This window comes from Sceloporus undulatus, chromosome 9, assembly GCF_019175285.1.
Source record: "Sceloporus undulatus isolate JIND9_A2432 ecotype Alabama chromosome 9, SceUnd_v1.1, whole genome shotgun sequence".
In the NCBI taxonomy this organism is placed as follows: Eukaryota; Metazoa; Chordata; class Lepidosauria; order Squamata; family Phrynosomatidae; genus Sceloporus; species Sceloporus undulatus.
The window spans coordinates 15,368,193-15,391,480 of NC_056530.1; the positions used below are offsets into that span (position 1 = coordinate 15,368,193).

Here is a 23,288-nt window from a genome sequence, read left to right on the forward strand (position 1 = left end):
TGTACCTATGGAGTTTTCTCCCATCGGGGCAGGTTGATGTGTGCATAAAGGCCTCACCGATGTGGGGATTGAAACTACAAAATGCATGGCTCAAGGCTATGGAATTCTGGGAGCTGGAGTTCGTTGTGGGGCCCAGAGCTCAAGGCTTAACTCTTTTCTGGCTCAAGGCTATGGAATTCTGGGAGTTGGAGTATGTTGTGGGGCCCAGAGTTCAAGGCTAAACTCTTTTCTGGCTCAAGGCTGTGGAATTCTGGGAGTTGGAGTTAGTTGTAGAGCCCGGAGTTGAAGGCTTACCTCTTTTCTGGCTCCAGGCTATGGAATTCTGGGAGTTGGAGTATGTTGTGGGGACTAGAGCGGAGCTCTGCTCCGCTCTGGACCCACAACATACTCCAACTCCCAGAATTCCACAGCCTGGAGCCAGAAAAGAGTGAAAACGGTGCCAAACCATATTAATCCTCCAGTGTGGATGCTCAGAGAGTTCCACAGAGTTGGAGCTGGGCAGACGACCGACCACACAAATCCACATGCCCCTCTCCATCCACCTAGTTGTGTAATTGTACATTAACTCTTCGAAGGAAGCCTTGTTGGAGGTCCCCTAAAACAAGGCTTACAAGTGCTTTAAGTGAGGAAGTAAATAGCTAAGGATGGCTGTAACGGAGGAAGACAGTTGCATTTGCAGAGTGTTGGAGGAGGAGGAGATGCGAACCAGTCAGGCACTGGTTTTGCCCCAGAGCAAGTGAATGGGTCCCAGTGGCTCCATCTGGATCCCAGCACTTGGGCCCAGCATGAGAACTGCAGCCTCCTGCCCTGACCAGTGGAGGTGGTCAGTGACCCTCTGTCCTGGCTCTGGCCACCTTTCCTTTCCCTCCCCTCCGGCCTCCTTTCTTGTGAGTCAATGCTGGCTGTTGAGTTGTCGGCTTGCGATGTATTTCTCTCCTTTTCAGTGTACGTATACACTATCAGCGTGATTAATTTGGGGTAACCGCTTGGAGTAATCCAGAGTTTCAGACACTTTAGAGCCTGTTCCAATGTAAACAATGAACAGGAGAGGTATATACATTCCCTACGTTGCTATGGAGCCTGGAGACTAGTAAATTATTATTGGGGGGCTGCACGTGAGCATCTTAAACCTGACTTGCCAGCAGAACCGGTGAAAGGTGGGATTTATATTAAACACAGCCGGGAGCAGATAATCCTCCCCATCAGTCACTGCTGGGAAGACAGAGGTTTTCTGGGGAGGTTCCTTTGGGGAGAGAGGCAGAGGCAGCCCAAGCCGTTCGGCTTATGCGCCACCCTTTTCCCTTCTCTTTCAGAGACCTACTCCTTCTTTACCACTTACGTTTCTCTCTTTTTACCCATACCTTTGCTCCAGGAAGCCCAGGAAAAGGAGGACACTGTTACAAGGCTCTGACAGCTTCTACCTGGGATGTAAAAACAAGAGCATCCTGCTTTTGATGCGTGTGACATTTGGGAGCTTGGAACTGACCATGTACCACATGCACACACTCCCAGACGGGGCCACTGCCATCTCTGCTTCTTTGGCAGAGGAGCCCACCCACGTCCAAAGCAGCTCCACGGGCGCGTTTGCCAACCACAGCAGTGGAATAGCCCAGCAGTGGCAAGTGGCAATGCTACAGTGGCCTTTTGCCAGGTAATTCTCAGGAGTGCTTTGGCTGTGTTTGTACTAGATGGCCCTGAGCTTCTTCTTCCAACAGAGTTGTTCTCTTGAGGACCAGATGTCAAGCAACTCAAGGCTTGGCTGCAAAAAGAGCTCTCCGTTGCCAGGAAAGCAGGGTTCATGAGGGTCACCCAGGGCTCCTTGCGGAGCTGGTGCAGCCAAAGAAGCTGCTTATCTCTCCCTTGCTGGGAGGAAGAGAAGGAGGAGGAGAAACTCCTAGGAGGGACCTCCTTCAGCCTTGGCCTCCAACTGTCCTCTGGGCAGAGAGGAGCGCTTGCCCCTTGCAGCCTGGTATGCCGCTCATTTATCATTGCCCTGAAGTGGAATCCCCTCCAAAAGATACAAAGGCAGGCTGTTTACTTAAGCGCAAAGTGGACGATGGTCTTGTCAGCCCTGCAATGAGGGAGCTGTCCAGAGAGAGCCTCGTACAGCTCTGGAATGGACACAACTATGCCGCTCCTCCAGCCGGGATGGAGCCAGGAAGACGGTTCAATTAGCCTTTGCTGGAAAGGCAGCGGCCCAAACCCCAGCCCTGTCTGGACACAGAAAGAGAATCATAGAGGCACAGAAGAACCTCACCAGGTGTAACTGTGTAGTGCAGGTTCACTCCCAGGGCTTTCAGAACTACAACGGCATCTAAATCAGGCTACTGAGGGGACTTCTGGCCCTGAAGACCCATCCCTGGGCTGTCCTCCACAGTGCTCCCTGCCTCCTAATGTTTTTAGCCTGGGCCTGGCCTCTTGAGCTGCTGTTTTCTACCCAGTGTTAAAAACCTTGGGCTTCCAGTACAAAGGAAAGTGGGTCTCCCTGGAGTGAGTCTGCCTTCCCCTGCAGGTTCAGATGGCCAAGCGCCTGGAAGGGGTTTCCCAGGGAAGGGCTGTGGAGTAGTTCCTGAGAAGCAACAAAGCATCTCATGGTATCTTAAAGATGGATGTATTTTATTTGACAAAAGTTTTTGTGGAGTCTCCAGCATTAGCTCCATGGGTAGGATGAAGTGAGCTGGCATCTGCACCAGCTTTGTGCCAAGGGAACCGAAGGGAAACCTTGTGAGCCTTTATGGATCCATGAAAGGCTTTGTTATTCTTTCTTATTAAAAACTATCTTTGAGTCTCAGTAGGTTTATGGCAAATCAAGACCTGCCACTGGAAGGTGGCATTACAGAAGGGGGCCCTGTTGCCATGCCCTGTGGTCATCTTGCCTCTGCTTATCCCATAGCTTTGGCCCGAGTCTCCTCCACATCATACTTCTTCCAACCTTTCAGGATCCCTTCCTAAGAGAGAAGATAGACCCTTGACTACCAAGCAACCCTGACTCCAAAGGACATTGATGTCCTTTTCCAGAGTTCCTACTTGGAAAAAGAGGTACAAAGGTAGGAACCAGCCTGGGTTTGGTTTCTTTTAATTTGACATTTGGAAGCAGTTTTGGAGCAGATGCTCCTGAACATGGATCACCAACATGGGACACATATGTTCTCAGTGGTACAGCTTGAATCACAGAAGGGAGGGGAGGGAGGAAGGAAGGAAGCCTTGGTGCTTCTCCAGATCTTGAGCAAACCCATTCCAGCCTCCGCCTTTGAGCCGGAAACTGCTTCCTGCCCTATTTTCGTGGGCAGCTCTTCAGCTGGAGATATCTGCTCACTGGCTCTCTCAGGTTTTGGTACTTGGAGAGGATGCCTGGGAGGATCCATTGCCCTCCTCCTCCGGAGGAATCTGCATGCTGCCAGTCTCCCGTGTTGGGTGCGGAGGGCCTGCATTTCCCCTCCGTCCAGCCCATGCATGCGCCAAAGAGTTCTGGCTTGGCTGTCTGGCCACCTCTGTCCAGTCTTTGTGGTGCAGCCTTCTGGTTCGACAGAAGCAATGTGTCCATAGCAGCAATGGAGGTTTGCCATCCTGCAGAGGTGGAAGGGCAGCTACTGAGCAGGGCCAGCAGGTGTTGGTGTGCCCCTGGGCTGCCCTTTCCTCCTCTTGGCACCAGTCCTGCTTTCCTTGCCATCTTTCCGACTCCTGTCCTCATTCGCGTTTTCTTGCTCCTTCTTCTTCTTCCGCCCTGCAACCAAACAGAAGGCTGCCAATGAAGCCAATGGAGCAATGTGCTTACCTTGCCCCTTGTTTTAAGGCAAATGTACTGTACCTTGAAGTTTCCAAGATTGGAAATTCCCATTCCCCCCCTCCAATCCTCCCCCTCCCCTGGGATTAATGTTCATAGGATTCCTGCCCCTTTTCACAAAGGCTTTTGCAGAGCCTCCTTGGCATTCTGGTGAGCTGGGTCATGGCACTCGCTTCTTTCATCTTTGGATGGCTAGTTCCAAGGTGACTTTTCTCATTGGCGTTTTCACGTATGCCATTACTATCAAGCATTAAACAAGAGCTATGTGCATGTTCAGGGGAGGAAGCTCTGTCTGCCTGTCCTTCCAGAGACCATTCCTTGACTCTCAGAGTATCATTACAAGGGTTGCGCTGGAAGAGCAGCCAGCGAGCAACTGGTTTTTCAAAGCTATTACTGGTGGTAGACTTTTGGGGTCTGCCCCAAGGGGGAATTTTCTGATGGGATTCCAGAGAGATCTAAAACTGTTTTTGTCCTGGCAAGCATTTTGTTCTCTGGACAGGCAATTGTTTTTGTTCTGCTCCTGGCAGGAATTGGGCTTGTTTGTTGACTGGGTTTTTATCTGTTAACCTTTTGCTATGTCTGTTTTTAATGTGCATTTGATGGTGTTTTTATGAAATTGTTCTGAACTGCCTTGGGCATTTTTCCATTAATGAGAAAGATGGGCATAACTGGTTTTAATACACAAATTGTCACTGCAAAGCAGGAGACAGATATCTACTGGGAATCGGGGGCTGTATCTGGTGCTTTTCCCAAGGGTTCATGCTAAGCAAGTGAGTCAGTTGTGTGTTTGGGGGGGGGAATACATGAGGCACCAAGGGAGATGGTTCAAATCCCGCTCACCTTCTGGACATTGGTTTCTCTGCACGGTGCATCTCCGGCGCTCTCTGACAGCAGGACAGACGGACATGTCCCCGGAGGATGCCTGGAGGACCTTCCTGGAACGCTCTTCATTGCCTTTCCGGAACCCACACAACCTCTGCTTCTTTGAGCAAGGGCCCCAGGGGCCCCACTCGCTCATTTCACATTGTGCTGGAAAGGGAAGAAAAAATGGACTCCTTTCACGCCAGAATAACCACCTGCCATCACTGCGGCTGCCACCTTTTCCTCACCGGATCTGGGTCAGTCACTCATCAACGGATGTTCATTTGTCATCCTTCCCTTAGTATAGAGCTGGGTGAGTATTTTGATAGTTCCTCCCCTCCTCACTTTTGGGAAATGGCTGCTTTTAACCCAGAGTCTACTAAATTTGCATGAGTTTGAAAGTTCAATACCATCACAGACAAGCCTTCCAGATTCCAAAATCAGGGCTACTTCATTGTTAGGACTGTCATAGATCTGGAAAAGTCTCTGTCCAAAGCCCCCGCCCCTGACAGATGTCAAGCCCTGCAGAGGAAGGGCCCTGATCTGTGGGGAGAAGGAGAGCAGAGGGGAAGAAGACCTGATCCCACTGCAGAGAGCAAGGGAAAGGAAAGGAGACTCTTGCTCTCCTTTCTGGAGAAGAGCAGCCAGAAGAGGAGGCAGCCCCTGCTGCTCACTGCCATTTGGGGGCTACACTGGCACCCCACACAGCTTGGCTTCTCCCTATGCTCTGCATGCCTAATGCAGGATCCCATCCCTAGATTTCCTCTTTGAACATGGAAGGGCGGGGAAGTCCCCTCCTTCATCCATCCCTCCCTGGCCAAACCAGGCAAGACCCCCACCCGCCCCACGGCCACCCAGTTGGTGCGTCACTCACCAGGGCTGCTGCATTCCATCGTGCTGTTGGCAGCCGAGAAGCCCTCAGGACAGGCCATGTAGCACCTTCCTTTGTGCAAGTATAAGCCTTCTTTGCACTTGGTGCAAAAGTTTCGGCTGAAACAGTCCTCACAGTTCTCGATTTTGCATTCTGTGCCCAGGAAGAGAGGGAGAGAAAGGAAACTCATGGTCAGGCCACCTGTCACTTCAGCCACTTCCCATTCACTATGACAAGTCGGCTGGTGCTCAGGAGCAGCACCACTAAGTCAGGGAGCATCTACACTGAGAGACTGGCCATAGTCACCGCTACCTCCACCCCATGCCCAAAGTGGGCAGCTGCCTCCCACTTCTCCCATGGGTCCCTTTCACAGGATTTACACCAATCTGTCCATTATAGCAAGACATTTATTCTGGAAATAAGTACTCTGGAGAAATCATTCTCAACACCCTGGAAACTAAGCCTTGCTGTAGCCAGAGAGCCTCTTCCACAGAACTTGGAAACTCCCTCTAACTTCCCAGAGATTCAGAAATGTTTCCTTAAAGCAGGGCTGCGAATTGTCTGGCTCTCCAGGTGTCATTGGACTACAAGTCCCAGCTGCTTCAGCCAACATAACCCATGGTCAGGGATTCTGGGAGTTGTATTCCAGCAGCATTAGTGGGGGGGGGGGAGACACGTTTCCCCCCTCCCTTGTTCTCAAATGAAACATAATGGAAATATGCATGTTCCCTGATGGTGCATATGTGGCTCAATAACATGTGGATGTGTGTAATAACTGAATAAAGAATGTTTTCCTCCAAAGCACTAAATGCACAGGGAATGTAATTTATATTCAGGAGAACTGCAGGACACCCTTGTAATGGAAAATTCCCATGCTGGAACATGGCAGGATTGCACAAGAAAATCCGAGTTGGTTTGGGGTGTTGACAGACAGCTTTGCCTGCGAAACTCCTTAAGCCTCTGAGCATAAGCCCTCCTCCCCAAACCCTCTGCCCCCCCCCCCCAGCAAAGACTTACTCATGCACTTGTTCATGTCTGGATTGCGCACATCGAAATAGCCCAGCGGACAGGAGGGGAGGCAGATGCCGGTCTGGCGTATGTCGTTCCGCTCCAGGAGGATGAAGAGTTTGGGGGAGCACTTGAGGCACCCGTTGAACTCGGAGCACAAATCGCACCCCTTGGCACAGCCCTGGCTCATCTCAGTGCTGACTGGGAACAAGCGAATGAGAGAGAATGGCGTGAGCAAGATCAGTTTGGGCCCAAGAGCATCATCCAGCCCCTTCCCACAGCCTCTTGCACATGAAATCTGGCCCTCTGTGCTTCTCCTCTTTTTTGTGAAGGAGTCTGGGCCCTTCTGCTGGTCGTTGCAAATGCCCCCCCAAAATTCTCAGTCTGTGACCTGGATGCTTGCCAGGGCAGCAGCTGCCCCTAAGTTCCTCTTGTTCCCCAACGCTCCCTTTGGGCTGTCACAAGATGTCCCAAGGATGGAGTGCCTCTCCCAGGTTGCGCTGTATAACTGTGCCACAGCCTCTCTTGCCAAGTGGCCAGTTGCACAAGGAGCCAGTGACTCAAGCCAGGTGGTGGGGCAGCCCCATTGCATACCATCCCACAAAAACACACAGGAACCAGAACGAGGGCTTTCTGAGCCTAAAGCTGAGCAGAGGCCAAGCCGTTTTGCCACTCGCTGGTCCCAAAAGTCCATGGATCCAAAGAAACACAGTTGTCTGGCTTGAGCCACTGGCTCCCTGTGCCACTAAGCAACTGGCCTGAGTTCATTCCTAGCCCTCCAATTAGCACTTCTCTGCTTTGACTCCTAAAACTAGCTGGCATCTGTGGAAGCTGGGTACCCTCAGCAACACACCAATGATGATAGCCCAGCACCCCATACAGGAGGGGCTCAACAAGGCAGATGCTGGCCAGGGTTCCGGATCAATATCAAGTGAATCAATCCAGTGCTTTGGATAGATGTCAACAGGGCCAGCTTCCCCCCATCCAGTTAAGCACAACCTGTGTATGGGGCTTAGGTCCCACCCGCCCCAGTCTGACAAAATGGACCAGGAAAGGGGGCATCTTTCTCCATGGTGGACAGTTGTGTGGCTCTCCACACTGAACCAAATGTGGACCAAATGTGGTCAGCCTCAGAGAGAGAGGTCACACTGAACTCCCGCCCTTCCCTCCATTCTGCCATGCTTAGGGTCTGCTGCCCCACAGCCCCTAAACATGGCACCCCAAGGCCAAAGAGCTGGTGGGAGAGCGCTCTTCCTTGCCTTGCTTCCCGTCCAGGATGGCTTCCCTCGCCAAGCCAGGCGTGCTTTTGTCGGAAGCACAAGGCATGACACAGGCCCCAGTCTGGGGACAGACTCGCTCCCAGGCCCTCGGCTCGGGCCAACAAAAACATCCACTTTTATGTCTGCGCAGCTTTCTGGGATCAATTACCATGGACAACTCAGCCTGGATTTTAAACAAATCGTCACAGGTTATTTATACTGGTTAATTATGCAAGCATTGGCTTTTGTTTATAGGAAGGGCTACATCTTTCTTGACTTTATTTTAAACACATTATTTATTCCTCCTCCAAAGCAAGTGCTTTGGCATTCCTGAGCGTCACAAGCCTTGGCCTCTCAGAGGCAGGGAAATGTCTTCTGAAAAGAGGGGCAGAGAGTCCACTTCTGTGATGCTGCTCTCTTGGGAGAATCCAGGAGCACCAGCTCTGAGCAAAGGCCTTTCCATCAGCCTTGGAAACAGGGTTGTTTCTCCCTCAGGCCCACTGCAGACCCCATCATCCCCCTTTCAGGGACCAAAACTACTAACACATATCTGGCAAGATAAGATGCTCCTCCACTGCACTACATCTCTCTCTTAAAAATGGGCCTTTCTTGCGTTCCCAAGTCACAGTGGCCTGAAAAATGTTAGTTAATCCCTACTAGAAGAGTCCAACTAGACCAACTGTGGAATGGTGTGTCAAGAACTATGTAAATCAGTGGTTCCCAACCTATGGGTCGGGACCCCTTTGGGGGTCGAACGACCCTTTCACAGGGGTCGCCTAAGACCATCTGAAAACACATATTTGCACGTAGCAATGAAAATAATTGTATGGTTGGGGATCACCACAACATGAGGGACTGTATTAAAGGGTTACGGCATTAGAAAGGTTGGGAACCACTGATGTAAATCCTGTTGATTCAATGGTTCAACTCTGCTTGGGACACACACAAAATACCAACTCTCCTGCACATTTTTTTTAGCATAGGCCAGTTTTTTTGCTGCAAATTAAATTTTTGTCAAAAAAAGACCCAGAATGTGAAAAATTGTCAAAACAAGTGTACAAAAGCCCTTGAAATATTACCCTGTGGGGAGGAGTTTGAAATTCTTTGTTGTTGTGTGAGAACAAAATAGGACAAGATTTATATCTCTAAGTCCTGAGCCATCCAACCAGTATTGCCCATGTGTGTGTGTGTGTTTTCTCCATCTCTCCCAATATACCCCCCTTCCCCCCCCCCCCATCCTTTTTCACAGCAGTTTCTATATGCCCCATTCCTTTTGTTTTCCAGTATCACTCTCTAGCTGAGATATCCCTAAGCAAGCATCAGGCTCAGCCCATGTCCAGGAAGCCTCCTGACTCTCCAAAGCCCTGCTCTCCTTGCAGGGGATGGGCTGAATGCCAAACAGCAGGACAACAACATTTTTTTAAAAAATGGAAGAGGGAAGCAGGCCTGGGCCAAACCACTGATGGGTTGGAGCTGCTGTTTTTTGTGTTTCAAGGGACCAAGGGGTTGGTAGGAAACCTCTGAAGCTGCAAAGCTGGTGCAGAAAATCCTGCTGCTCTCCCAGCCCATGGTCTCTGTGTCCCCATCCCATTATCCCCACACACCTGCAAGGCCCTTACTTCAAACCCTTGCACAACGAAGGAGGTCGCCCACCATCTTCACACCAAAGCCCTTGGCCACCCAACCTGTAAGAGAGCTCCCATCTCCCCCAGCTCACAAAGTGCCCAGAAACCTTAGGCAATCATGCCAGACTGTTTCATCGCTAAACTTGCCAACCCAAAGGGGTCTCCTAATACGTACTTCGCCTCTGCCTCTTGCCCTTTGGTGCCTTGCTGCTGCTGCTCCTGCTCCTGGTGCCCTGACTGTTGTCTGCCAGATCCACCAAGCTGAGAAAAACCACCACTACACACAACGGTCCAAGCTGCATAGTAACTTCCCCGCAGCACAGCCTTCGGAGGCAGGGGCTGGAGGACTCGGTCCAGGACTCGGGCGGGGGGTTGCGTAGCCCCCTTTCTACTAAGGTTTGGTTAGAACCACATGTCTGTGTTTGATGCCAGATGAGTGACCATCTTCTTCATGTGCCAGGTCGATGTCCGCAGAAGCATTAGGTTGCCAATAACACGATTCTGTTTCCAACCCCATGAGGATTGTAGGTGGTGGCAGGTGAGAGTTCCATCTGGGGCAGGTGAAGGATGGTCCACACACAGTTGGCACAGGGCTGCGTGGACCCGCTGTTCCGCTTGCGCCGATAAGCTGTGAAGGGGGCAGAAAGCAAGCTGGTTAATTTGGATGGCTTTCCAAAGGCTTCCTGCCTCTCATCTGCAGGAAGGAGAAGGGAGACAAGCAGTGCAGGACTTGGACACAGGTGGAACAACTTCGTTTCTCAACAGGTGGAGACCATCCACCAGTGCCCCAATACACACACACACACACACACACACACACACACGGGTAAGGCTTGGAATCCCAAAATGCACCGAACTGTGTGTGTGTTTCCTCTTGCACAAGAGATGGCTGTGTGGTGGTTAGGGGCCCAAGAGGAAAACAGAGAGTCTCTCCTTGGTTTTGCTCAGCACTGCGCCAGCTTGAGCCATCAGCAGATAGGCCAGCGGTGGCATCTTCACCCCAGGGGTCACTGGCGCTGGTTCAAATGGTGCCACAAATGGCCCAGGTCCAGGGGTGGATGGGACATGCACGTCAGCAGACACCAGGAGCGAGGGGCCGCTGGCCTTGGCTCATCCAGCCCTGATCGGCTCCAGTTTGGCGCCCTTGGGCCAAACAGATGGAGTGGAGCCTTCCCTCCTGGCTCCTCTTGCCGTTACTTTGCAGGTGGTTGCCAACAAAGCTGCCAGATTGTGTCGGTGTCAAGCATGTGTTTGCACTTAGAGAGACGTTGCACCATTAAACTCATCTGTGTTATGTGTGTGTGTAAAATTTCAAATAAACAATTAGCTGCTTTGTGTAAATCCTGCCTGGCTTTTGGCTTGGGAGGCTGTTTGCTGTCCCCCTGCCATGCAAACAGGCCCATCAAAGGCCCGCAAGGAGGGTGTTATCTCCAGGGAGAGGGAGGAGGGCTGCCAGCCCCCCCCAGATACCTCCCCAAAAGGAGAGAGAGCCCCCTGGCAATCAGTCTGTCATCTCCTGGCCTTCAGGGAGACCCATAAAAGAACACAGAGGAGGATGTTGGGAAGAATGGGAATTTGCACGAGGTCTGGACCAATGGGCCAGAGATGTGGCCCCCACGCCCCTGGCCCTGAGGAGCCCCATTGGGCAATGGAGAGGGTTTTGGAGCAGCACCATTGCCTCTTGCAAGCAGACAGCATCCTGGCTCCAGACCCCAGCACAGTTGCCAAGTCGTCTCTCCATCCAGAGATTGAGCACCACAGGACCACGGAGAAGATCGCCATGTGGGTCACCCACTTCTCTGCCAGGGCTATCAGGAACCCTCCCAAATCTGGACCATTTTGATGTCACGTTAACCATCATGGCTCCATTCCATGGAATCTGGGGATCTGTAGTTTGCTCAGAGAGGGTCCCAGAATGGTCTGCTAGAGATTTCTGGAACTGTGGTGGAAGGAGGGGCCCTAGAACTCTTTATTCTAAATCCTTCAAGCAACTGTTTCTTTAATCAACTCCAATGCTCAGCCCAAGGAGGCCAAGGCCCCCAGAGGGACTCCAGGGGCGGCTATGGGGCCACTGCAGCACATGTCTGTGGCTCAGGGCTAGTGCTGGAGGGCACCCCATCCCACTGCCATCTGCTCCCATAGTGGCTCCCATGGGCTGCCCACCCTAGTAGCTTCCCTTATTCCTGCTTCCTTCAGCCCCGCAATTGGCTGTGCCCCCTTGGACCTGATGTGGTGCTGACGTGTGAACTGCCTCGTGCCAAAACATCCCTCCTCCTGAACGGCAATAAAGAAATCCACTTTCATAAATAGAGATTTTAATAAGTTCCTACAAGCTAAACCATCCCTGCTCCAGCCTCAGCGGGTGACTCATCCCCTCTGGAGGTCAAGCAGCCTCCCCTCCGCTTTGTCCTCTTTCCCTCCCTCCCTCCCCCACTCTTGTTCCTTAGTCCTTTCTTTCTTTCTTTCTTTCTTTCTTTCTTTCTTTCCTTCCTTCCCTCCCTCCCTCCCTCCCTCCCTCTGCCAGGACACTGGGCAAGGGACAGGATCCATGCATGAGCCTTGCATGCCCTTGTAATGGCACACAGGTGAGCAAGCCAGGTAGCAAAGCAGGGGACTGATTGAGGTAGCCATGAGGCTGTTGCCAGGGCTGGCTCAGGAGCAGAGCAGTGTGCATCTATGTACCTTTAATGGCAACCCCATGAGTTTCACTGGGTTTTCTTAGGCAAGGAATCCTCCGAGGAGGTTCCCTCCTCCACCAGGTGGATGGAGAGCCCTGTTTCCCCATTCCTCCTGGCTGGCATCTCAGAAGCCCCTCCACCTGCCACCAAGGAGAGGAGCCATACCTCCAGAGCAGGATTCTGTCCTCACTCTTCATCACTTCATGGATCTAGGATAGAACAGGTGGGGACAATGGACCTGCCACTGTGAGAGAGGTGATGTGAGGTCCTGTGAGCCATGGTAAGAGCCCTCTTGCCACAAAAGAAGGGGTGTCTCCCCTTCCCCTTTGTCCTGCTGCCTTTTGCAAAGGGCAAACAATGCACCCACACTCACACCTGTTCCGTATAGCCATGTTGTTGTGTTGCATTTAGACCTATGGTGTTGGAGAAGACTTCTCCATTGCTGCCCATGTGAAAGGGTCCTTGCAAGAGGAGTGGAGTCCTTTCCACCACAGAGGTGCAAACCTATCCCTCTTCTCTGCTCCTACAACAATCCATTCAGCCAGGTGCAACTGAATCAAGTGTTCACATGCTGCTGCTACTGCTTTCAAGATCATACTCAGCCCACTCAAAAACAATGGTCTTTTCTGTTGCTGACGGTGATGCACCTGAACTATTGATCTTCTCTGCTTGACACACACACACACACACCCCACATGGGAATTCCTGGTAAAAGAACACACTTGGATTCCTTGGAAAGCAAAGTGAGTGTCATTCCATATTCCTCAGGCAACGAAAGCTCCAGCACATCCACCCAGAACTCTTGTGACTCTGGCCATGCATCTCTAGGCATCTGATGATGGATTTCTAAGACACGTGCCAGAAGACCAGCCCTGGGGTGCCTGCCTCAGTTTGTGATGGCAAAGGAAATATTTCTAAGTTCCAGCTCAGGATCACAATGTGTGTGTGTGTGTGTGTGTGTGTGTAGGAGCAGGTGAGGGCAGTGTGCAGCCCCCCACCCACAGCAGCTGCTCTCATTTCCCTTCCAAACATTCAGTCCACATCAGCCAGTAGAAAGCCATGTGCCTCCGAGTGGCTCAGGAACAATCCAGTCAGACAAAATTACAGCAAAAGTCCCAAACAAACAGTCAGTGAAGACAGACAGACAGACAGACAGACAGTTTCTAAAAGATGTCATCAACCTTTCCAAGTCAGGAGCATGGTCAGCATCTCCTAACACTGAGCCAGAATCTGTCCAGAAAAAGCCTCTCCCTATAACTAGGTGAGAATCCTCCTTCCCCATGCACATTTCCCCAGGTGGACTGGCATGTGCCTCCCTGGCCCTGACCAAAGGGAGCTGTGCCACACACTGAGCAAGGGATGCTTCATGTTCCTGGCCATCTGGTGCAACCAGCCACCAAAGCAGCCTTCCTTGCAAGCAGAGGCCCTTCCAGAAGCCCAAATGAAGGAAATGCTTACCTCTCAGCTGTCAGCACTGGCTCCCTCTGACCCTTTCCTACTCCAGACAGACTCCCAATTCAGGAGGCAGAGTAAGGAAAGTTACTCAGCACTTTTGGTACTGTTCTTGTGCTTTTGGTTTCGGTAGCAGTCCTCCTGCCAAAACCAGGTAGCTAATACTTTCCCAAGTGATGCTGGAGGCAGTGGTCCCATTGTCCCCTCCCTTGGGCCGAGTGGCTGCTTGTAGGGGCTGCTGGGGTTGCTCTGCTCTCCATCAGCTCCTAGGAATTCTGAGCAAAAGAAACCATGAGCTGCTTTCTGAGTAATCTGCGCATCAAGAAACGACCACTTTTGGTGCCACCAATGCCAGCCCCTGTTCTCCCCAGATGATTCCCTCCTGTGTTGCTCTCTTCTCCTTTCCTTCCTTCTCTCACTGTATGCCTCCTCCTCCTCCAGCTTCGCAGAGGCATCTAGTGCAAACTCCAGCAGCAGGAGGGAATCCCACCCCACAGTCCTCCCCACCTCCGAAGACAATATCCTGCCAAAATATCCCGACTGTTGCAAAACCTGGACTGGAGCTTCCTGAGTGCGGCTGCCTGGAGAGCCAGCAGTGCATGAGGGCACTGAGCCACCAAGGATGGCTGGGCGAGTGGGGAGAGGGGCAAGGCAGAGACCCCCAGCCCAGGAGTGGCCGCCTTAGAGGGGCTCTCCTTGGGCCATGGAGCAAGAGGAAGAAGAGGAGGAGGAGGAAGATGGAGGAAGATGGAGGAGGCGCTGGTGGCAGTGTTGATGGCAGCAATGACAATGCCATAAGCCACCCCAGGAGTCTTCTGTGATCAGTGTGGCATCTGCTAATAAACACACCAAATAGTAAAATCTGTTTCCACTTCTTGTGGGAGAAAAACAGCCTCATAGGATCTTGGTGGTTCCCAGCAGGAAGGACTGAGAGAATGAGGCAGGGAGGGAAGGCATCCTTGGCCAGCATGGCCTGGGCTACCAGGAGCCAACAGTGGCAGCCATGCAGATTTGGCAGGTTGACCTCCCAGTAACTGCTCAGTTTTGAACAGAGGTGCCACCCTGCCAGGCAATCCTTGGCAGTCACACAACTTGTCATTAGCTACTAGCTCATCTCAATTTCACTTACAAAGACATTTTGGAGTACACCACTCCCAAATAAAAACCCAAACTCTAAACAAAACTATCCAAGCATTTCCAAACCAGCTGAAACTGGGATCCCAGAAGTGGGGAGACCACACTTAGGGGGTTCCCTTAACTGAACCTTGTGAAGGCCATCTCCTTACACTGAAATCTCAGCTCAGAGGATGCGCAGCTCTGCTGGGATGCTTGCATTAAAATGGGTGGGGGAGACCTACCACATACACACAAACTGGAGCATCCCTCCCATGTGTCATTTGTTCCTAAGAAGTAGGCTCATCCCTCCAGATGTCTGTCCAGATCCCCCAGAGTTGCCAACCATCATGCACACTGGCTGCATTGAAAGAGAGCCTTCCAGGAACTGAAGTCCCAAACATTGAGGGCAGGGGGGTCCAAAATATTCATTATGAAATGTGCTGTCCTGAGTCCCAGGACTGCTGAAGCTCAGACCCAGTTTGCCTTGCTCTGGAGCCTGCGCTGGAGGCCCTTGGTGACTGGCAAGACTCAGGGGCTCAAGGGGTGCCATGGCTGGACACACAGCTCTCCTGGAGGACTTGAACTGGCGCTTGAGAAGTCCATGGATTCTGGGGTGGACATTCTGGGCTGCAGCTGACCTCCCTCCTCCTCCCTCCCTCCTGCCAGTAAATGAAACTAAAACAAAACACAATCCCCACCCAGCATCCCTTTGGCAGGGAAGGAGGAGAGGCAGGGCAAGGAAGGGACCCGTGGGAGGCCTGGCCCTGGTCCGACCCACCTGGCAGTGCCTCGTGGAGATGATGGCAATGATTAAGAGGGTTCGTGTTATCTGGCGCCACCTGACAGTATCGCCTGGGGCTGTTGGACTACCTGGAATAGAGGCACAATCTCCTTATCAATCCAACCTTTTAAAGCCGGGGGTGGTGGGGGTGGCGAATGAACAGCAGGTACCTCATCACATTCCTGAAGCAAGGTATTAATCCTCAGAGCAGGTTCACAAGTTGACATTTCAGGTTCTTGGATTAAGAGGGAATAACAGCCACCTTCCGATCCTGTTTTGGATCATATAGTCAGTAGGGCTGAAGAATGGCATTGGGATATTTGGGGCCAGATGCCCTCATGGTGGGGGGGGAGGTGGGCTTCAATCTAAACCCCATGTTTCCAGTCCCACCTGATTTGGAAGGTAAGCAGGGTCAGGCCAGGTTAGTCCTTGGATGAGGGACTGAGGGAAGCCAACGCATCTCTCCAGGTAAGAGTGGGAAGTGAAGGGCTGCCAGGCAAAGGGGGCACTCCTGGATAGAGTCCTTGTCTTTATGAGTATTAATTGGGATGCCAAAAGGCCTGTGTTTTTTGGGTCCAGGGCCAACACTTGGCTCTTATATTACCACCAAATTCTGGGAGGGGTTTCTTTTGCACATGCAGCTGGTGTCCATTCTCCCCACTCCAGTCGGAAGAGCATGCTTGGCTTGGCAGGAGTGCCTTTCATCCCAAGATGGCAGCTGGCCAGCCACTATGGTATTTCCAGGGGACTTCTGCAGGGTTGGGGGTCTTCCAGGAGCCTGGCTCTTACACAAGCAGTTTGAGATGGCCCTTCTATTAACATTGGGCTAAGTCTGCCAATAAAATGTCAGTGTTTTCAGACCTCTCTGGTTTGGCCAGAGGAGGAAGAGAGTGCCAGAGGACTCCTTGGGATTATATAGGATGGGGGCCCTGGTGATGTTACAGAGGAGCTGTGCCCCTGGTGAGGCCATTAAGCACAGCATATTAAGTACCAACACCAAGTATTACGATAAGGCTCCAAGTATAAGAAGTATAAGGCACCTACAGAGAGAGAGAGAGAGCAGACCTTTCAAGGTGAAGCTCTTGCCCTGAGATTTCTCCTCCTCTCCCAGAGAACTGGAGAAGAAAGGGCAGGGCCCAAGATTTGGGAACCATAGCCAGCAATTTAAAGCAATGGTCCTGTAGCACCTGAAAGAGTAATCCATTTTATTGTCACCACTTTCTAATTCTCAACCCCACATGTCATCAATGTTGACAGTCTCTGATTGCTGTTTGAAAAGCCTGGCAATCCTACCTCTCTGTCTTTCACACACACAAACCCCTCAGGAAGGGAAAACACAGCCCTACGGCCTCCGCACCCTCCATTCCTGGAATGAGGTCTCTGTCATCCATTCCTCCTCCATCAAAACATTCATTCTTTGGCACAAGACCATGCAACTTGCTCAGAACAAATTGTTGAAAACATCCCGTCTAAGCTGGAATGCATCTCTTCCGATGCTGCTGCTGTGGTGGGGAGGGCAGGCAAGCTAACTGATAGATATTGGGGCCATGGCTTGGGTGTCCCAGGTCACTGGGTCTCGGGAAACAGGGAAGGGAGGTGGGAGTCCCATGGGTTCTAACAAGGGGGCTTCTTTCTCCTCAGCCCATGGCCAAAGCATGTGCTCACAGCTGGGTGTTACTGGCATGCTTGTGTGTGTGTCTGTAGCATCATATTCACTGTCAGGAAAAGACCCCCAGGCTCCTTTTGAAGGGATCCTGGGATTATGTCCAGGTAACTGCAGGAGGTGGAGGTGCAGTTGCCAAGACAGATCCATCCATCTTTCTCAGCCTGGCTTACACCCAAGACACTGCCAGGACTTTCCATTGCAGAAGTTGCCTACATTTTCACTTTCTGCCTGTGAAGCATCAGACTAGATTCTGGTTAGGGAAAAACAAAAGAAAAGAGACGGCATGAAGTCCAGAGGTCAACCCTTTGGCTGATCTAGTTGCTCAATAAATACTTCGGCCATCACATGCTGTCTCTAATGCAAAACCAGTCAGGAAAGGCAACATCTGGGTGAACAAGGAGCTGGAATGAGCAAGGCAAGGAGGCAGGGAACAGACAGGGAAGAAGGGAGCAAAATCTTCACAGGCTCCATCCCCACAACTCAGTACACTTCTGTACATGCACGTGTGCACACAACCACCTGCTGCACACAAAGGTTTCTCCACAGTCCTCAAGGAGCCCTGGCACCTGGCAAAGTCCCTCAGATTATTATTTTGTGCTGATGGTTTTTCAGTGCAAAACCCACAGTGAGATATTTTCTTTACAGAAAAGGTGTCACATGTGTCCAAAAAAAGGCAGTTTGTGCAGAAAAACCACAGTGTGTGCCTGGATGGGATTTTTATGGCAGTTTATTATTTCACTTGACTATCTTAAGCCATCCTGAAGCAAAACAGGATGAAAAGCTTTCAATAATGAAGCTGCTAGAATGCAAAGCTGGGCTTAACTGAGCAAATGGAATCCAATGCAAAGCCCAGCATTCAGATGGCTCCTCCTTATCCAAGGCTAGGATGGGAGAGCCCTTGGCTCGGCCCTGGTGTCTTTTGGCTTGGATTGGACGCCTCCCAGTTCTGCCACTCTGGATTAATGGTGCCCCTGCCTAGGTGCAGCTCTGCCCCAAGGAATCCTGACAATGCAGACTGCGGCTGGAGCCAACGGTAACTTTGCTGAGAATGCTTTTAAGAGAGAGCTGGGGTGGGCCAAGAAGGCCCCATAGGCTGGGAGACCCCCTTTCCCCACCCCCCAGTGGAGACCCTACATGACTCCCACGTAGCATAAACATCCATTGGTGGAGGTATGATCCCTGGATCTATGATGCAGCTCCTTAAAAGAATACCAGCCCAGCATGCGATTGATGTGGCTAAGTGCTTAGTGTGCATGGCTGAGAGCCCATTGTGCAAATTCAGTGTGAAATGGATGGATTCCACACACAGGTCTCAGGAGTACTCTTTGAACATTTTTGACAGCATGTGCAAAGTGTATTTGCATACTACTCTGTGAACCTTATGGCACTACCACATGCATCTCAATTTGCTTGTGAAATTTCACTTCATTTGTGCACCTGTGATGCTTTGCTCACTAAACTCACTCTGCATGTGATGTCTGTGTTCTTCACTGACACGACTGTGGGCTATGTGTGTGACAACAACAGGAGCAAATAAGTGCATGTGTGTATGTGGGGGGGGGGGAGGACTGAAAACCCGAGATGAGAGGAGCAGAGCTTGGGCAAAATGGCTTTTCTGAACTATGGCTCCAGCCAGCTCCTGGGAGTTCATTCCAAGAGGACAAATGTTCCCAAGCTCTGCTCCTGGACAATGGTAAACTAGTCTTTATGCTAGGAACCTCCATCTTTTGCTTTGCCATATGGCACCAGCTTCTGGTGATTCACTCCAAGGAAATGGACTGCCAAGAAGGCTGTGGGCCCCTGGAACCTCTTGCCACATGGAAGGCAAGGTGCAAAGAAGCAGCAGTAACATTGCCCAATCTGTCGATATCTGGAGAGGAACAGTCATGGCTCCGCAGGGTTGTTTGGCTCCCTTACTTTCCCTCCCACCCTCCCTCTCTTTCTCTCTCTCTGGCAGTCGCCCCAATCAGCTCCAGATGGCTTTGATCTCCCCGCATTGACATTTGAAGTCATCCGGACACTTTGGTATTTATTTTAAGCTGAGGATCTACTTAAGCAGAAGCTGCAATGCTCCTTTAATGAGCCCCAGTCCCATCTCTGCTGCTCTGAAGGGCGGCACCAAGACTGGTGGCATCACATTCAGGCCAACGCTGGTGACTCACCTCCCCCCAAAAAAGACTCTCCGGGAGGGACCCCTTTTCAAGAAGTGGAGAGTGGCTGTCTGACCCTCACTTGCCCTGCCACCCTATAGCTCCCGGGACCAACTCTAGCGAACCAGGATATACATAATGATACTTTTGGGGCAATATCATCACCCTGCAGTTCTCCTTCCCTCCTTTTACACCGGGTGCCAGGTCCAGAGCCTGCCAGGCCCTGCGATTTCAAGGCCAGCCGTTGAGACCCAGAGAGACCCCCTGGAGGTGCCTGAGAGGGCGAGGAAGAGACTGGGGGACCCCCTGGAGGTAAACCCTCCTCCAACAAACAATCTCTCTTTCAAGCAGTGCTCCTCTTCTGAGATTATGGCTTCTCTCATCTTGTCCAATAGATCAGTGAGGCCTGGCTATTGAAACAGAGCCTCAGTTTGCCACCTGTGGCATCTTGGCTTCCATTGTGGATTCTAGCCCAATCTCCAGTCTGAAAAGAGTCACGGCTTATGGTTCCTAGCACTGAGGAGGCCCTGGAACCCATGCCCAGAATAACCCTAATTCTTCCATGCTGTGAAAGGTTGTGGTGTCCGTTTGGGCTGCAGCTATTCCACTGCAATGTGTCCCATGTGTGTGTGTGTGTGTGTGTGAGAGAGTGCCTTCAAGTCACCTGTTGACTTATAGTGACCCCATGAATTTCATAGGTTTTTCTCTCAGTGGCTTTGCCAATCCCTTCCTCTGAAATAGAGCCTACAGCACCTGGGATTCCCTGGCAGTCTGCTTAGCTTCCAGATCAGTCACAATCTGGCACCTTGGGGGTTTTTAGGCCTAAGGGGGTCCTGGATGAAGTCGAATTGTTTCCTGTAGACCATGGAGTGGAGAGGTGCCCACTTTCCCCTCCACTCTTGGGCACAGGTGGGCTGAATGCAGCATCCAGCATTCTTTATCATTGGCCGTGGCAAGGACTGCTGCTGGGAGCTGCAGTCCAACAGGGTTTGGGGGTCCCATGATCCCCCCCCCCATTCTTCAGCAGCTGAGTGGAAGAAGTCCCAGCATCCCTGGTCCAGGATAGGCTCACTCTCTCAACCCAAAGAGAGTCCACAAAGACAGAACACTGTGCTGCCATTGTTGCTGCTGCTGTGGCTATCGCTGTTGTGCTGGGCTGCAGTGTTCTCTCCCCCTGATTTCCCCCTTCCTCCAAGGATGTTTTTCATACACAGATATCTAGAACTTGGAAGGTTTCATCAAAGCCTTTTTCCTGACCAAACCCAGCATTTTTAAAAGAGAGAGCGAGACAGCGTCAGAGAGAGAAACCTTCTCAGTGTCAGTTTTCTGAGCAGCCGCCCGTTTCCTGGAGCTTTGATTTGGGAATGGCAGCCGGACGGTCAGGAGGGCAGCCTCACATCCCTGGGGCAGAGGCTGCAGCCGCTTTCTTCTGCCAGCCAGAGAAGAGTTCAGATTACACCGAGCAAAGCTCATTGGCTGCAAACAGCTTCCAAATTTTGTTCCTGATGAGCACACATTAGATATTTTACTCCTTTGGGGCTGCTTGTGGTTTGTGAGGGAAATGGTGAGTCTTCCAGGGGATTGTAATATCAGCTGCCAGACTCTCAGCTACTACCATGAAGCATGAAGGCATTTCACAGTGTGTATGTGTGTGTTTGTGTGTGTTTCTGCCTCTCCAGACAGATCTCCTTCTCAATTACCTTCCTGCACTGGAGCCCTTTAGATTTCGGTTGGAGACCCAGCCAGCTGCTATGGTCTAACCAAAAACACACTTCCACAAACAGCATTCTAGGCCTTCAGATGGGGACCATGGCAAGTGCTGGGTATGGCTGCAGTCTCTTCTTCCTTCTTTCACATTGTTGCTGTTGTGTGCCCTCAAGTGGGCTTTGACTTACAACTGCGGAGTGGGAAGGGACCCGCACACACTTGTGATTCCGCAGGAGATGGACCCTGGTGATGGCACCAAGATGACGTTGGGAGAGACAGCCTGGGCATGATACGTCAAGCCTCACTAAGTGCCTCACTAAGCGATGCCATGGCTGGAGACTGAGCAGCAAACCCTGAGATTTGGCAACCCTGGTGGGGGGCACTTTCCCCTCAGCATGGGATAAATAGACGATGCAGAACAACCCTCTCTTCCCGCTCTGCCTCAAATGTCTACCTTCTTGCCAAAAGTTTTCTGACTGTATCGTTGGTCTGAGTCTGGAAATCCGTCCTAGGAATCCAGTGGCTGCCCAGTGGGCTATGCTGTGGCTTGTGAGAATCGTCTACCCTTTCAGAGCTGGAAGGTCCATCCTGGCTCTGCATGGTGTGTGCATGGGGAGGGGGACCAAAGAGGACCAAGCCAGCCCCCTCCCCAACTGCAACTCCTCAGCCCTCCACCGCCATGGCTAGAATTTGCTCTCTTCTTTCCCAGGAGACCTCCACGCAGGCCGGACACCCTCCAGGAAGACCCCAAATAGTTGCTGTCTAGAAAGGGAGATAAAAGGGAGATGGATATAGGAGGTCCCTGAGGTTACACCGAGGGAGGACAGGGAGGAAGGTGGAGGCTGCCGAGTGGAGGCCTCCTTCCCAGGTATGTGTGTGTGTGTGGTCTCCTATCTTATGGCGATGGTGCTGGTAGTGGGCTGTTTGGGGCCAGGAGGGGGTCCCTCCCTTGGGACGCAAAGGGGAAGGAGGCCTCTGGGCCCTTCTTTCCCTTGCAATGCAGCTCTAAGCATTTGTGGCTCGAACTGCTGGTCCTCTTGCACCCCATGGCACCCTTCCTGTGCCAGCCTTACTGCTTGCATTCTGGAAAGGGTGACTGGGAGAGCATGATCACCAGGAGCAAAGGGGCAGGTGACAGAATTGCCAAAGACCATGACCCCTTGGCTGTTTAGTGGTGGCTGTGGGGCCACTAGACTGTCGTTTGTCCTGCCTGGCATGTCTCCCCAGGCACCAGGAAAGCCCTGCTGAGCACCAGGCATGCCCTAGCTTTACCAAAGGGTTGGCTTTCCAAACCCATTGGGGTGGCCCCTGCATTGGTGCACTCCTTGGTTTTTTCCTGCGCTCCTTGCTCCACTCTTCTTCATGGCTCCCTTGCTGTCGGTTGGAGGCCATAATGCCTTCAGACCCTTGGGGACAGGGAACTGCCAAAGGGGTCTTTGAAACTCGGCTTTGACTTTGTGCTGCTTTAATAGCCCTGGCTCTTTGCTGTGGAATTCTGGGAGTCGGAGTTTGTTGTGGACCCAGAACAGAGCAGAGCTCCGCTCTGGGCTCCACAACAAACTCCAACTCCCAGAATTTCATAGCAAAGAGCCAGACAAAGAGTTAAAGTGGTGCCAACCAGGTTATTTCTCCAGTGTGGATGCAGCCTGAATCACCTTTGGAGAAAGGGAAGGTATTATTTAAACCAAACCAAACCAAGCCAAAGGAAGGAAGACGCCTTTCCTTTGGGTCTGTGGTACCCGGAAGCCCCCTCCGCACACACTCTGTTGATGGCCCTTGGGGGCCTTTGTGGCATCCATGCACCAGCGTTGGAGCAAGCGCTGCTCTTGCTGGGCTGCTGCTTCTGCCCCATCTTCCTCCTCCTCTTCCCTCCAACCTGGACTCACAGCCCCCCCAACCACTGGCTGACAGATGCAGCAAATCTCTGGGCCCACATTCCCTTCCTTTCAGAGCTTCCTCAGCAGGGAAGGCTGCTCTGCTGATTCCGCACGATTCTGCACATCGCCAGGATAATATAATAGGGGCCCCGGTTGCCACCCAGACAAGCTAATCCTGTGCGATTGTGTGGCAATCCGGGGGGCCTTAGCAGCTCAGCATGGGCTCTGCAACTGTAGCAGAAATGGTAATCTGTGTCAAAGGAAATGAGCTCAGTTCCTGCCCCCAAAACACAGAGAGAGAGGGAGCTTACCTCCGGCTGGGGCATTTATTGCAGCTGGCAGGGTTTGGGTTACTACCTGGACATCATAGCAAATGTTCCTCAAGGTGAGAGAAATCAGAAATAAGAAAAGGTCACTGGGGAGGAGGCCCAACAAAACTCATTCGCCACAACC

General features: G+C 51.8%; 1 protein-coding gene across 2 annotated transcripts; it reads right to left on the reverse strand.

Moving 5' to 3' along the window:
- Window positions 1-3,065: 3,065 nt before the first annotated feature.
- Window positions 3,066-13,993, reverse strand: RSPO1 (R-spondin 1). 2 transcript variants are annotated; one of them, XM_042438894.1, is made up of 6 exons: window positions 13,545-13,993; window positions 9,584-10,036; window positions 6,534-6,725; window positions 5,520-5,669; window positions 4,625-4,813; window positions 3,066-3,724 (listed from the first exon to the last, which is right to left on the reverse strand). In XM_042438894.1, the coding sequence occupies exons 2-6, from the start codon at window positions 9,708-9,710 to the stop codon at window positions 3,588-3,590; spliced, it is 795 nt and encodes a 264-aa protein (XP_042294828.1). In that variant the 5' UTR covers window positions 9,711-10,036; window positions 13,545-13,993; the 3' UTR covers window positions 3,066-3,587. The 2 variants fall into 2 exon arrangements, with proteins under 2 accessions (XP_042294828.1, XP_042294829.1); XM_042438895.1 differs by lacking the exon at window positions 13,545-13,993 and adding an exon at window positions 12,252-12,362.
- Window positions 13,994-23,288: the final 9,295 nt, after the last annotated feature.